Raw genomic sequence first — 15,903 nt, 5'->3', positions numbered from 1 at the left:
TTACTGACATTTCCCATATACCCTATTAAATCAGTCTACAGCACCAGAGCAACACTATCCCATGGCACCAAAGCACCTCCCATTAGAGCAGTGGTGCTTAACCTTCAGTCCACAGGCTGGGTCTGGTCTACAAACATTATTACCTGGCCTGTGGAGCTCCCAATGGGTCTGGAAATCTGGTGGGAGGGTAGTGGTAGCAACATTGCTTTCAGGGTGCAGCAATTAATGCTGCCACTGTTTCCAGACTCAGGGGGTGCCTCATGGTGCATGCACCTGACCGCATCAGTCCAGTGTCACACCATGGCTAGATTCAGCCTGAAGGGTTGTACCAATGCACTAGATCACCCCCCACATGGATCCTGTAATGGATCCAGCTTCCACACTGACCCCAGACATGGGATCTGGCCTGTGCTACTCCTTCAGCCTGTGGGGCCAGACAGAGGGAGCATCACTGCATCAAAGCAATAGTGCAGACTGGTTTACAGGACCACAGGATTTCAAGACGACTTGGGGAGCTGCAGTTAAGCAATACTGGAATGGCTGAAATTTTAACAATTTACAATCCATTCTCCTAAAAAAACAACCAAAAAAGAAAAAGCTACTGCAGCAGAGGAAAGCATATTGGGAGCAGATCCCCTGGCACGCAGAAGTCTTATGAATGCAAGCCACGCATCCCCATGCACAGGAAACCCAACCAGCTCAAAGCAAAGCCAGCCTGCCAGGTATGGCCTTGGAGGCATTTAATTTTAACCTCAAATTAACAAACCTCTCAGTAAACGCTGACATTTCGGCAAGTGTGCAGAGGTGCATCTGCGTGGGCCAAAATTCCCAATGCAGGGTGTCTACCGCGAGGCTCCCAGGGTTACCAGCAGTTGTTACAAGCTCAGACTGCAGCAGCTTTCTTCCAGGGAACTGGCATGCCTGCCCTAGCAGAGCACTGCTGCCAGTCTGCTGGGAAACAGTGTTACCGAGCAAGCACACTTGCCAAAGTCATTCTTCACCAGGGCAGAAAACTCTCATAGCTTTAAGCACCCCAAAAGGGCCAGGACTGTCAAAGGGGCTGAAGGGTGTCACACACCCAAGTCCCACTGACAGTCAAACTCCCCTCCACCCCCTGACAGACCCAACAGCATGAAAATTAACACTTTAGCCAAGCAACAGCTGAAGTTTCTCAGACACAAATGTGACAATACTAAATTCATATTCATCCCAAGAAGAGCCATGGCACAAGGGAAGCATGGGACTACACAAAAGAGCGGGCACAAAGCTAACACAACTCCCTTTGGTACATGACTCTGTTTGTTTTTAAACTTTGGAGAGAGACAGTACAAAGAAAAATAAGACAATACCTGATCCTCCAAACTGAGTGCTTGCTAGGGTTGTAGGTCTGTTTTTTCCATTAGCCACTGGCAGAGGAAACATCTAGAAAAACAAGAAGATGAAAGAGAAGAGAGAATTCAATATGTTAGTTTTACTGTGCTGCTGTTAGGGGTGGGGGAGAAGGAAAGCCTTTACGGGTACAGAAAGTTTTCCAACTCCTTTCTCAGGCGATCTATCTAGCAGGCGAGTGAATAGAAGAGACTAGCCCAACTGTAAGCTAACTCAAAGTTCCCCTGTAAGTACATTTTCATGGCATGCACACATTTCCAGTTTCTTCTTCATGGGAGAGCAACTGCTAGAATACTTTTCAGCTTCTCTAAGGTGCTTTTTGCTCACCACTGGTGTGCTAATGGCAAATGATTTATTTTCTCACATTATTAAAGGAGGCATCAAAATATAGTGTTCACAAACCCAGAGAAAGATTTGTTCCATTATTAGTAAATTAACATGAAGGCTGCAGGCCCAGCTCTCTGTCCAGAGGAAAGTTCATCTCCTTGCCTCAAATCACATGCACAGAATCTGGGTTTATTTCCTATTCTTCCTCTTTTGCCCCCCTATACCTTCCTTATCATGATCCCATGTCCTAGGAAAGAGTCAGCAGTGACTGAAGGGGCTCTAACCAGCAAGGACAGAGGTGATTAAACCACAGGCTACTCCTTTGCCGCAAGCCTTCAACGCATAAAAATCTCATAGGTCTCCAAAAGGTTAATTTTCATCCTTTCCTCTCCAGAAAAATGTGAGTCTTATGAATGCACCACCTCCTCCCCCCAAAACAGACACTAGACTACTGCAAAGCAAGATAGAGGACGTTAGGCAAGAATTTGTAGGTGGATGAAGTCAGGCTGATTGCAATATTCTTTAACACATGATTAAAAAGATTAACTTATTTTATATTATCAGTCATTTTAGTTACCTCTCTGCCACACTGTTACTGCTACAATTTATAGCTAATCTCCTCCTGCCAGAGAGCTTCCTCAAAAATACTGCATACCTAGTCAGCTAACCTGTATAAATATTTTTAATACAAGTTGGGAGGGTTTCAAAAGCTGTTATTTTAAAATGTATATGCACCTGCATGCAGCAGAAAAGAAAACTAATTCTTCTCTACAAAAATGGAGCTTTAGCTAATAAAACAACTGGTAGGAAAATGCTTGGTAAATTAACATTTTAATATGCTTTTACTAGTCTACTCAGATACTTTCACCATCGAGTCATTTGAATTTATATTATTTTTACCTTTCCAATGTCTGAGTAACTCAAAAGTTTAATGTGCTGAACAATTTTAATGGCCTAGAAAACCTACAGAAAGTCAGCATTTCAGGCCTTGACATGTTTGATGGCTTTTTCGGTCAGCTGTGTTCCTATGCACAACTGTCCATCCAGTTTTAGTTACAAAACCTGGAAATAAGGAAGATATGGCAGATATTCACAGCAGCAAAACAGACAGGCAACCAATTTCTATTGAAGGCAATTGAATCTGGGCATTTAACTAGCTCCCTTAGGGACCTCCAAAAATGTGTGTACAGAAGTATATACATACATAGACACACGCACACTTTTAAACATCCAAACTAAAGATTCACAATGTATTTAGATTTTCAGTGTGATAAAGAAATTAAGAAAAGGAATAATGTTAGTTTAGAGAGATTTTTAAAATCTGGATTACTGAAATGATATTACAACATCAGAAATTCACTCCATTTACCTAAGAAGAGAGCAAAGGAGACATCCTTAATTCATCCCCCCCCCAAGACAGGGGAGAAATGTTACTTTGATCAAAAGCCAGTATCTCCAACTATGGCAAAGCAATGCATAAACTATAGCAAAGCAATGTATAGAAATGCAATGCATACTGTCTTCTTTAGCTGCACTGCCTGCTTTTTTCATAAACAGTTCTGCCTAATATTTGCTGATGCTGAAAAGCACAAGGTTAGAGTGACAAAATGCCAATGGAGAAAATGTACAGTTCTGTTCCATTGTGCACTGCACATTTTCTCATCTGCTTCTGCAAGAAAGGCCCTCCCACGACTACTTTTGGCAATCCCCAACCTGCCCACAGACTACACACATGAATGAGGGATGCCCTTCCCACCTCTCGCCTTCGTGTTCCTTATTCTGTTTTGAAAGATACTGAAGGTAGGAGACTGATATAACACCTTCCTGTTTGTTTCCATAGGAGTTAAAGAACTGCCCTCCCCACTGTTCCACATCAAAGCAATCTGAAACTTTAAAGCATCATGACATTTGATAACAGGGAACCCCAGGCTATTGTTACTACAATAAGAACTTTAAACAAGTTTATCACACATGAAATCCAGGAAATATAACATTTATACTGTCAACTTGTTTTTCCACTGCAGTGTGGGTTTATTAAGTCAGACTGGTTTGCTTCATTTAAGGGCAGAGTACAAGTTATACTTGGAAGTATTCTCTGAGTTTGTTAGCTTACAAAAGTGTTGTTGAAGCCATGTTGTTCCAAGGTACATATGAGAAATAAAAAGACTGGTTGGGTATTATATTTTATTGGACCAATATTTGAAAGAGATGCTAGAGTGCTTTAAAATTTTTTTAAATATGTTTAACATGAAAAAGTGCTCTTTATTAATTTGTTACTCAATATATTAGGATCACCCACCCACTTTTAATGCTGTGTGTTCAGATGCTATTTTAACTTTCAGGGGGGAGTAGATGAACTGGTACGTCAGGGCAGCAGGAGAGCACCACATTGGGGGGGGTTTACAGACATTCATTTTTTAATGGTCTGATAATGAGGTCAATGAATGTCCTTCACTGTATTTGAATTGCATAGATTTAAATTGGTCATGTAAAGCTTAAATCTCTAAATACTGTTTATAAATGCATAGCCTCCAGTTTCCTGGACAGATGATAATAACTTAAGTGTTAGTCCCATAAATACCAAAAGATCATTCCTTCTTTCCCATAAAAGACCACAAATCCAAAGTGTAAAAATGCATACATAAATATGCACGGTTTTATGGAAGGTTAAATCTAAGACTGCACTCACTTTTGTCAAAAGACATTTCATGAGATGATAAAGTGCAATGATCCAGTCTGAGCAATTTGCTCATATATTAGCTGACAAAGGTGACAGTGACTTAACTCAAACTAGAACGATTGTGTGGGTATATATATTTGGGATTATCACCTACATTGTCATCACTTCGTTTACAAACTTTCTCTGGTATGTGCATGATTTTTTTTTTTACCTGCTTATACCATAACAAAGACAACATAATCAACAATTGTATCACTCTGGTCAGCAAACATTCACACTAACTTCAAGTGATGCACCTGAAGGTTCCCAAAGGGTGTGCCACAAGACGAACAGAAACGTGCTGTGAAGAATGGCCTGAATCAGGCCCTGGCCCTGTGAACCTGGACTGGGTCCACAGACCAGTGAGCAAAGTGTGCTGCCCGTTTCAATCCAGAAAAAGTGTGCCCCGGTATCAAAAGTTTGGGAAATGCTATCGTAGAAAATATTCCGTTTACTAATATTAAGCAACAGTCTATTTACTATGCGTGTATATCAATACACTAACGTTTCCAAATTAAGTAACAAGTTACTTTCATCTCCCTTCTGGTTTGCTGACATCTTATGTACAGCCACCCAAATAGCAGGTTTAAAGAAAGGTAAAACCTGAAAGCTTTTTTCCAGCACATAAGTTTGCAAACCTTATTTTGTGTTAGAATGGAAGAGAGGAGATTTCATTCAGTTAATTTCCCCAGAATAATGCTTTATAAAAAGCATTTTTTTTTTAAAAAAGAAAAACCTTCCTCTGCCCAGTTTGTTGTAAAATGAACTTTACTGCAGCTAGACTCCAAACAAAAAACCCAACAGATTTATTATGGGCATAATCCTTTAACTATCCTGAGGCATATGGCAGTGTTTTAACACCACTTAGTGTTTTTAACTCTAGGAAGCAGCTGAGGCAAGATTTGAGAGCTCCAGTCAAACATCTAGCCATTCAAATGAATGACGTGCTTGTTTCTTGGCATTAGGAGGTTTTGAGGCAGCTCTGCCGTGCACCAAAGTTTCACTCCTCAGAGGTGGCTGCTGATAGACGGAGCTGCAGCTTTACTGCGAAGTTGGTTATCATTTTACACACTGTCCACACAACAAGTTTTAAAGTAGTTGGAAACCAATTATGACGCCGTTTGTATCCCCATGCTATATGGCTAATACTTGGTTAATAACCGTAGCAGTTAACACTGTTTTACTCCTGCCAGAGTCCTAGACTGTATCTGGTTTGGCATGCTTGCTTTGCGGCACAGACAGGACCCCCTAACCGTGTCTGTGTAATTGGTTTGGCCGGTCTTCCTTCTTCCCAGCTCTCTCTGCACTGAAGTGTCCCAGCCTGCACTGCCCCAGAGGACTGCTCCTGCCACTCTTTGTGTCTGCCCTTCGAGCACTCTCTCCCCCTACTGAGGCATTCTGGGATAGCTGCCCAAATTTTCCCAGAATGCACGGCACACGCAGCCAGACCCCGCAAAACGGGGAAGGCCAATGAATAAACATGGCTGTGGGAACAGAAATGATGCCATGTGGACACAATCTGAATGGAGTTAATGTGAACAAGCCTCCAGCCAGCTGGGGCTGTAGCATCTTCCGAAAAAAGCAAGAAATGTCAAGTCACAGGTCAAAGAGCTGTGCATTACAACTGGAGAAAAATTAAACCAATAAATACAAGGTTTTCTGGAAAGCTCTCCCCCACATCCGAAAACCCTCCTGGCCCACTGCCAGCAAAGCCGCAATGAAAGAAGGCTTACAAATTACTTGTACTTCAGGGCAATTATGAAAGGCAACTGGTTCAGAGGGACTTGTAAAGGACTAGTTTGCACCAGCCCAGAGCAGCAATCAGACTGCAATTCTGGGAGTTTAGTGCTGGTTTCCAACTTTAAGTCACTCAACTATATAATGCAGCACTCTCTTGCTTTTCACTATTTTAACTGATACGTTAATTCAGTAGGGAGAAGGGGTGGGGGGAAGGTTATTTAGCAAACTATGAAAGCTCCTATCCAAACCTTGCTTATTTTATGGAGGTATTCACCTCCCTCTCCATGATATCAACAATAATCTTGTTTTACCTACCATATTTATTTCCCCCCCAATCACACTGCCAAACAGGACAAACACATTCCTGGCTATACAATCTAGTGGCTGAAGACATAACATTTACCCAACTGGGAGAGGAGCACAGCACAGAACAAGTACCACAATCACAACAATGTGGACATATTTGTCCTAGAGGAAGACATTGAAACACCAAGCTAAACAGATGCCACTAGATCTGCAGAGTCCACACACACTTAAGAGAACCAGACCACAAGACAAATTAGATCCATTACAAAACGTATCAGCAACCTGCTAAACTCCAAAGCTTTCTATATAGTCTATATTATACTTAAAAAGTTTGCAACAGCGAGATAAATATGAGCCATTTGCTAGTAACATTTTTAAGTCTCATTCTCAATAGATATTTACTATTTTAAAACACTCTTTTATGCAAAGCCAAAATAAAGTATGCCCCTGAGTGCTGATGGACATAACTGGCCCAATTCCAAACCTCACTGAAGTCAATGAGAAGACTCCCACTGACTTCAACAGCCTAGGACGAGGCCTAATTTGCTCTGATGAGAATCTCTTTAGCAGTGTGTTGTAAGCAACTTTTGCAGGCCTCGATTCTGAAATCAACTGACTTTTGTGTTCACAGGGAACCTTACCAGTTGCAATGAGCCACTTCCCTGAAGGTAACTACAAGAGAGTGCCATAGGGATGCAACACCTCAGATCTACACTGCTGCAATTTCTGAAGTCACTCAAGAGTTAGACTGACTTAAAAGAGCAGAAATCTGAACCAAGTTATTCACCTCTAGCTCCAGATCAAACCCCCACCCTACCCAGCTCAGGAAGAGTTTATATTTAAAAAGGGAGATGTGTTAACTGTAATGGCCTTAACAACTGCATGACCATGCAAATTAAGTTGGGTTACAGCCATAAGTCATGTAAGAGTTTGTTTACATTGCAAGTAGTGGTTGGAAATTTCTTTCTGTAAGGGGGTGGTGGAAAAGGAGCAACTTTTTGATCCTATGTAGAAGTGGATTGCCTACTGTTCACCCACTCTGAAATTCAAAACATGGATGCCAGACATGCAAGACAGCAATCGCCAGACTTCCCATCAATAGGGGCAGTCTCTCCAAGACGAAAGAGGAAAAAAAAAACCCCCAAAACACTGCATGCTACTCCACCATGAACCTCCAATGCACTTCTATGCTCAGGTATATTGTCACTGCAGCCCTCCTAACAACTGTAAAATATATCACTCATAATTAAATTCTAAAATTCAATTGTTAGGAGATGGCTGGTAGGGTTTCACCCTGTCCTCCTGCCAAACGATCTCTCTCATGCAGGGTAAAGAGAAGGTAGGGATCGTCTTTGTGCAACCAGCAGCTTCTTAGAGACCACTGCAAGTTAGAACTATTCTAAGAGTTGTGCTGTCAATACTGTATCTTTCTGCTGTGATACAAAAAGAAATGCAACATATTGACAACTGTAACCTAGAACGGCCCTAAGAAGAGTAACAGCTATATTGCTATCTGATAATTCTTCTTTTTTTTTTTTTGTGGAGCTGCATTTTTTTCAGCTTTTACCCTAGGTTTGCTTATCTAAAAAGCAAGATACACTCCCAGTGTCAGGACAGCTCCCCTCCTCCCCCCAGCTGGAGTTTGCATTGAAAACAGTAACTTTCTCTTTCCACTAGTCACCTACCAATTACATTCTAACTCTAGCCTAGCAAGCACGCACAAACAAGCCAGATCGCACACACGCCAGTACCACCGGGAAAGTCAGCCAAACAACTCAAGTGGGCAAGGTGAACCATTCACGTGCGCTGTTCAGATAAAAGCCTTAATTTGTCACTGTAACCCCTAAAAAGCACCTAATTTTGACAAAATTCAAATACGAGGATGCTCAAAAACATTTCAAACCTAGTTAGAAAAATCTGTAAGAGCGCAAACATAGCCAGTCTGGATCATGGAGAGGGGAAAAAACAGCCTGATTAAAAGTCCTATCTTTGCATCAGCGCTGTATCTCTAGCTTCAGAGTTATCCAGCGTGCTCTGCTATGGGCATTTAAACCCCGCACCGTTCCAAAGAGCTTTCCCATCAAAGTCCCCACGTGTTCATCACAAGAAGGGCCTTTATTATGTTGCGATGAGGGGTGCTGCGGCTGTTGCTCAGCTTGATAATAAACAAGTTGCAGCATGTGCATGTGCACGCACGCACACACAATACGGCACATATGAAACCCATCATCTGCAATTTGCCTCATTTTACCAACTCACACTCTCTGCCCCCCCTCCCACCACCCCCTGGCCCCTAACAAGTGCTCAGGAACACTAGGAATCGCTCGAGCCACGGTCCCTTTAAAGGCCCCCCTCGGAAGAGCTCGCTTACCATACTGAAGTCCAGCAGGTCACTGAGTTCTTTGTCTGTCCCAACTGCAGCCATTCTCTGCTGCTGCTGCTGATTCATACTCCCACAGACTCAGCGGTGGCAGTCCTAAAGAAAACCATGGGGGAGGGGAGGAGATATTTTAATGACTAGAGCAAACTACCCACCCCACTGATGAATATTAAAGAAAAAAGAAAAAGGAAAGGGAAAAAAAAAAATTCTTTGCAAATTCCCAGCCTCCAACTTCAGGGCCTTGGAACACAGTGAAAGTCCTCACATGGCACCCAGAGGCAGGAACAAGCCTCCTATTGACCAGCCACACTTGTATGTTTGTTTTTTGCTGCCAATTCCACTAGCTCAGACCAATTCTGCCGCTCCCGGCTTACGGCAAGCGAGAAAAAAAAAGAGAGAGCCAGCTCATTTATCAAACGTTCTTGGCGGGTTTCAGCTTCGCCACCGCCCCCCCTCCTCGCAGGAGGCTCTCTTGTTTTTGTCTATTTCTCTTTAAAGTTTAAAAAGGGCCCAGTTTTGTGCCCGTCGCCCTCCCTATGGGTACGGAGCACCTGCAGCTCCTACTTTATTTGGACCGGAGTCGTGGAAAGCAAGCTTTGAAAAGAAAGAAGGGGGAAAAAAAAACAAAACAACAAAGATCGAGCCCCTGGAATTATCTACCAGAACGATCAATACCCTAACACAAGCGATAAGGAAAATAAAGTCACATTTTCACCTTCAAAGCCTCTTGCAAAAATAAAACTCCCTCGGCAGAATATAGGGGGAAAGTATCCCTTGCTTATTTTTAAAAAATTGTAAAAGAGGGAGATGGCAAAAAAAAAAAAAAAAAAAAAAAAAATCAAGCCCATTACGTCAGAAAAAAAATATCTCTTCAGGGAGAGAGGAAAAAAAAAAAAGAAACCTGGGATGAGATAAATGATTCCCTCTTCTTCCTTAAAGCTCATTCATAGTTACAAAGGGCAGCTGGCCAATAATTTAACTCATTAATCACAAAAAAAAAAACCTTTATAAACCTGCGCTGTTCCAAAGCCCTGGGAGGAAGCGCGAGCTCGCTCACCCCTCTCATTTCAGCGGAGCTGAAGAAATGTGCCGAAATCAGCCCAGCCCGTGAAACCCCGTTGCCACCATAAAATAAAAGAGGGGACTTACAAGCCGGCAAAGAAACCAAGCCCCTGCTTTCGCCTCTTTTGTGCATCTTGCCATGTTTTTAAAGCAACTTTGAAAACATTAACCCCCCCCTCCCCCACGGGGTCCCGGACAGCCCCAGCTCCGCCGGCACAAACCAGGCGGCGAGTGCCGAGCCGCGGCCGGGGGAGGCCGCACAATGGCCCGGGCAGCGGCGCGGCCTGCCCCGCCGGCAGCCGCCACAACAAAAGCCGGCGCCGGGGCAGGGCCGCGCTCCCCGGGCCCCGCGCTCCCCCGCAGGCCGAGCTGCACCTTGCTGCCTTCGGACAAAGGCTCCGCGCCGCCGCCCGCTCCGCCCCCCTTTCTCCTCCGCCCCAAACTCCGGCCGGGCCCGGGCCGACACTGACAGCGGCGCGGCCCGAGGGGAGCGGAGCCGAGCCGAGCCGAGCTGCGCCACGCGGCCGCCCCCCCCCACACCCACCCCGGCCCTTTAAACCGCGGGGAACAATGCGCCCCCTCCCCCCAAACTCCGCATGAAGTTTCCAGCGGCTCCGACCTGGGGCCGCGGCCGGGACCCGCGGGCAGCAGCGGGCCCCGCGCAACAGGAGGCGGGGGCGGCCCCGCGGGGGGGGGAAGGGAGGGAGGGGAGGGGAGGGGGCGGCTCCCCCCGCGCCTACCTGGAGGGAGGGGCCGAGCATGCGGCGCTGCGGCCGCCCCCGGACAAAGCCCCGCGGGGCGGCGGTGCCCGGAGCGCGGCCGCCGGCGCCTATTGTTCTCGCCCGCTCCGCTGCGCTCCGGCCCGGTCCCGTCGGATGCGCCGGGCCGCGGCCGCCCCGCTCCGCTCCTAGCGCCGCTGCTGCCGCCTCCTCATCGTCCCCCCGCGGCGGCCGAGGCTGCTGCGCTGGGGCCGCGAGACCGGGGACCCCCGCCCGCCCGCCCGCTCCGCCCCGCCCCGGCCGGCCCGCCCCGCCTCCCGCGCACGTCGGGGCGCGCCGAGGCGCCTCCCCCCGCGGATCCCTCCGCCGCCGGCAGCTGCACTGGCTGGGGGGGCGAAGGAGAGGAGAGGAGAGAGGAGGGGCGGGGCTTCCCCCTCCCTCCAGTGCCCCGTGGGGACGGGCTGGCCTCTGCCACTGCCTTCCCGCGCAGCCCTGGTCACGTCCCCCGCTCCCTGCACCAGGAGGGGAGGAGCCGCCCCCCTTGCAGAGGAGGGGAAGAGGGCAGCAGGAAGGGGCTGGCAGCGGGGGGACTATGTTTCCTGGCGGAAGAGGACGCGAGGAGGGACGGAGCGGTGTGACGACACGGGAGCACCGGGAGATGGAATGATAAGGCCGCGGGGCCTCGGCCAACAGGAGGGCCCCGCGGCCGCGAGTGGCAGGCGGGGCGGCCAACCAGCGCCGGCCCCCGCCCACCCCCGCGCTGCCGAGGCGGAGGCGGCTGCTGGGCTTTGCTTGGCGTCTCCCGCCCGCACCTTCCCGGGCCGCGCCGCCGGCGCGGAGCTCCCGCAGCTGCCGGCAGCACCTGTCGGGCCTGGCCGGCCCCTCCAGGCTGGTCCCCGCGGGGGGAGGCTCTGCTCCCTCCACGCTTTGGAGCAGTGTTTGCCCCCACGGAGCCTCTGCAGCCGCCGCAGGGCCCGCGTGCCTGGTGGTGCGCGGGGCTGAATCCATCCCCGCAGATCTGCTGCAACCCTGGCTCTCCCTCTGCCCCCTTAATTTCCGGGTCTCCTTCTGCCGCCCTTTGTCAGCACTGAAAAAGCTGCACTTTGTATCCCAGAGGTGGATGCTGAAAGTCGGCCCACACGTGCAGTTTGCCACCTGCTGTAGCCAGGGTGCCCGAAGGAAGGTAGATACACTTGTAACCCGATTTGTATCCTCTTTTCTTATTGCAACAGTGCATCCAGGGAGTTTTCTTTTCTATTTGTGCTTTCTCTGTAGCATGACAGGCAGCTGGACTGAGCAGGAGCTATGAGGAGGCCAAAGGATGAAGCTGTGGCTGATGCCACCGGGCGAGTGCCCCCCCCCCCCTCTGTCGAGCCTTGACCTGGACGGGAAACTGGTTTAATGTCAGAGCAGCCCTGTGTAAAGGCTGTACTGGTTTCTCTTTGAGGAGTAGAGAGGTGCTTAGAGATTGAAGTTAGGCAGAAGGCTGTCTAGAAGGGCCCACCCTGCCCTGCGTTGGCGTGGATGCATCTCCCTGCATTGCTTGCTTCCTCCATCCTGGGTTGCAGCCTCTTGATTTGGTATCACTTGGCAAACAATTTTAAAGACCCCATTGGCATTTCTTTGTGCTTATCATGGATTAGCAAGTGTTTCCCAGCCTTTGCCAGTGCTGGGCAACACGGCCTGACACTTGCCATTGATTCTTCCACAGGGGCTGAAAGCTGCTGGCGGATTCTTTTTGAGATGCAACGGGGTGTATTGCAAGCATGAGATCAATGGTGCTGGTTGGGCGAAAGTGAAGTCACCTCATCTCTGTATAGTGACATTTCTTCCTGCACGTGTAGGCTGTAAAAGTGCCTGGTACTGTGGGCCAAAGTTAAATGCGTTCAACGCCGGCGGGCACAAAAACGAAGACTGCAGTTTACGTGCGACTGTTGTGGGTTCGGGAAGTGAGTTTATCTAATCTAATAAAGTTTATGCCAGTGTCCGATGGAAGAGAAGAGCTGGTGCTGGATTCCTGCGCTCGGGTGGAACGGACTCTGGACGCAGCCCTCTAAACCGTTCTGAACGGGAAGGGATGGGTGGGCACCGCTCCTAACTGCTGCTGACCAGCCCGCTTAGCACGCTCACTAGCAACAGAGCTATCTCCAACCACATTTGCAGCGCTCCAGACTGCTGCCCTGCCTTCCCCAGTATCCTGTAGGTACCATGTTCAAATCCAACAGTTTCCACAGATGCTTTCATTTTCACTTTGTCTGATCTCAGTTGGCAGTTGCTCCTGTTTTGTGGCTGGCTGTTCCCTGAACTTGAAGGAAACTGTATTTTCTTCAAAGGCAGAAGGGCTTGCATGCATTCAAACACGACCTGAATAATCCTCTATACCTTGCACACCTAGCGTTCCCAAGCGGGGAAAAATAAGAATATAAGGGTTGTTTCCCGCCCCCCCATTTAACAGCAGTGGAGGAGGGAGGGGGAGATTCCCCTTCATCGCAGCCATCCTCCACCAGCCTAGCTGTCCTGAACTGCCACAACCCTGATTAGTGTGCGCCTTTCAGAATAACCGCGGCCTGGTTGGAGGTGGGCACGGCCGCTCCGTGGAGTTGTGCAAAGTGCATCCAAGCCTCGTCCCGGCTGCTTTCACGGGGCAGAGGGGCGTGCGACGCTGTGCCTTCTCTGAAGCAGTTGGACCATGTGATCGCATTTCTCTCCCCCTGAGTTCACACCCGCCCCTTGCACGCCTCCTCTCAAAGCCGTTCTCCTCCTGGCTGGCCCCCGGTCCTTCCCTCTCGCCGCTTTCCTGCCCTGCCTCAACGTTGCCTTTTCTCCAGAGGCCCTGGGTGGCAAACAGAGAATCAATCTGTCTAGCTGACTGGGGCTGATTCATAGAGGCAGGGTGGAGAAAAGAAAGAAAAGTGTGGGATCACTTCAGGAAAAAGAGAGAGGGGGAGGGGAGAGGCAGGGAACATTTTGTTAAAGCTGCAACAGCCCTTTTCCCAAGCCTGGCGGCTCAGCCGAGCCAAACCGGGGTTGTTTTCCAAAGGAGCTGGGGTGCAAATGACCCTCCAAGAAACCCCGTGCTTTGCACCGGTGCGCTGCAAAGGGGCGCTCGGCAGGGAGGTCGCGCAGGAAGAAGGGCAGGGACCTCCCGGCACACACGTACATGCACTTGAACAGTAGCTCGCCAGGCCCAGCAGACAGGAAATGGAGTGGGACCGATCGATGGGAGTTTTGCCTGAGCGAGGCCTGCCCGGCGAGGCGCAGCAGGGCCAAATCCATCTCTTGGGTTTGCACCTGGAACGTGGTGAACCGCCAGGGAGCTGCACAGAGTTGCGTTCGCTCCCACTTGATGTAAATGGTCAGAGGCCTGTGTCTTTGAGCAGACCGAGGGTCTGCCTCTGCATCGACCCCGCTGGAGCGGATGCCGTAATGTCATCCCTGGGGTGCGGGGAGCACCCCTTCCTTTTTATAGCACGGATGTGCTGGTGGCATTTGGCATGCTTCTCTCTCCCCTGCCCCTGCCTGAAACTTAAGCATCTCATTTTAGAGGCCTCAGCGCCCTGTTACTTTAAAACCGGCCGTTCGGCAGCACTCAGCAATTTCTTCCCTGGGGTAACTGGCCTGAATTATCCTATGAATCCTGCTCCGTTTCCTTGCAATGTGGATCCTACAGTGCAATCCCCTTTCTTGGTGTCTCCTGGGCAAAGACACATCAGCAGGACGTGCGTGCCTCATGAGCACTTCAGGCTCTGCAACATAAGGTGCTTGAGAAAAGCAAGTAATACTAAGGTTAAATATTACAGGCACAATACTGCTTAACGTGCTAGACAGGGAACCACGAGGACTCATTTGGGTTCCTGACTGGGCTCTAAACTTCCTGTGGGCTCCTAAGTAATTCTTGTTAATTGTGCCACATTTTCTTCATCTGTGAAACCAGGATAAGAAGCCTTCCTCTTTCCCACCCATTGGCTGTTTAGTCTGTAAGCTCTTTGGGGTCACACTGTCTCACCGTGTGCACTTAATCCCCCGGCGCAATTGAGTCCTGAACACAATAAGGTCTCCAGCTCTTTGTGTACTACAAGTGACACCACGGTGCTCCTTGCAAATTGCCTTGCAGCGCTTCCTTCTCCCTCTTCCCCTCCCTGGGCCAGATCTTTGGGAAGTAGTAGCCTGCAAGAATCTAAATTGCAGCAATACTGTTGCATATCATATTTTAGTTGCACTGTAACTTCACCGTGAAGATGATTTAATTAAACCTCAGTGCTTAGCTGCTATGGCAAAGGTTGCTCTACAAGAGCACATACTTAATAGAAATAATGGGTAGGAGTTAAAACTGTTGGTGCCAGAGGATTTCCCCTAACATCCAGGTTAGTAACACCCACCTCTTTTTTTCTCAGGGTTGTAAATGACTGGCTTTTCTCTAAAAGTTGAGGCTAACCTATTTTTCCAGCTCTGAGGTAGACTCAGCTCTTCCTTATTAGCTGGATATTCTTGCACCCATCAGTATTTAAAAAATAGTTTTCTTAGGGATTGTTCACAGGAGCAGGATGCTTAGCCTAACGTGGGAATTTAAACTGATTTAATTAAATTGGCGCAATGCCTGTGTGGACATCCTAATTTTGGTTTAAATGAAAAGGCAATGGGAGTCAATTAAATACCCCAGTTTGAAAGACAATAATAAGTGTGTCCACACCAGTTTTCAAATCAGTTTAAGTTGAGCAGGTGAATCTTTCCCACATAGACAGGCTTTAGGAAACAGAAAAGGAAAGCAAAGCTGTGATGCTTCTTACTCTATGCAATCCCTTGCTGTTTAAAACAGGAAACACACAACTCAAATCTCATTCTGAGCTGCACCAAAGCTAGTTTTGTTTTTAAACTGTAGTCATTTCGGTGTGGAGGCAGGGCAGGTGAGGAAGTCTGACTGTGCACAGACTCAAATCAGAGCAGCGGGCTGGCTCCCTACCCAATGAGCATAGAGGAATGAAGTACATGAATGAGTATAGAGGAATGAAGTGAGAACACAAATGCAAAATCCCAGCCCCATTCCCTAGTAGCCTGTGCTTCCTTACATCTGAGACAGAAATGAGAGGAGGGTGAGAAGATCCCCTAGGAGATTGCAAGACTAGGAGTAGCCTCTATGCCTCATTGGGGTCACGGGACATAAAGACCAGGCTGCTTGTAAGAAAAGCATAAAGCCATTTTGTAGGGCTACTCCCAGGTAAGAACAGCTCCCTGTTCACAGCATCTGCCTGGCACCTGTGGTT

At 48.1% G+C, this 15,903-nt stretch overlaps 1 protein-coding gene and 1 long non-coding RNA gene across 15 annotated transcripts in view; one reads left to right on the top strand and one right to left on the bottom strand.

The window, feature by feature from the left end:
* The window catches only part of TCF3 (transcription factor 3), a 110,918-nt gene extending 100,020 nt beyond the window's left edge, over positions 1 to 10,898 (bottom strand). For 5 of the 14 annotated variants that reach the window (XM_059719451.1, XM_059719453.1, XM_059719454.1 and 2 more), the window contains exons 1-3: positions 10,664 to 10,898; positions 8,853 to 8,957; positions 1,350 to 1,422 (exon numbers count right to left, since the gene is read on the bottom strand). In XM_059719451.1, the coding sequence (XP_059575434.1) occupies positions 1,350 to 1,422; positions 8,853 to 8,930 (151 nt within the window). In that variant the 5' untranslated portion in view covers positions 8,931 to 8,957; positions 10,664 to 10,898. Of the gene's footprint in view, positions 1 to 1,349; positions 1,423 to 8,852; positions 8,958 to 10,010; positions 10,102 to 10,542; positions 10,602 to 10,663 lie in introns of those variants that run through there. The other 9 variants (XM_059719452.1, XM_059719456.1, XM_059719450.1 and 6 more) reach the window with 6 other exon arrangements.
* A 56-nt stretch (positions 10,899 to 10,954) lies between these two features.
* LOC109283710 (uncharacterized) lies at positions 10,955 to 13,192 on the top strand. The gene is made up of 2 exons (XR_002090982.2): positions 10,955 to 11,825; positions 12,354 to 13,192. It is a non-coding gene; the product is annotated as an uncharacterized LOC109283710 (long non-coding RNA).
* Positions 13,193 to 15,903: the final 2,711 nt, after the last annotated feature.

This window comes from Alligator mississippiensis, chromosome 16, assembly GCF_030867095.1.
Source record: "Alligator mississippiensis isolate rAllMis1 chromosome 16, rAllMis1, whole genome shotgun sequence".
NCBI lineage: Eukaryota > Metazoa > Chordata > Crocodylia > Alligatoridae > Alligator > Alligator mississippiensis.
This window is presented reverse-complemented; position numbering and strand designations above follow the sequence as displayed.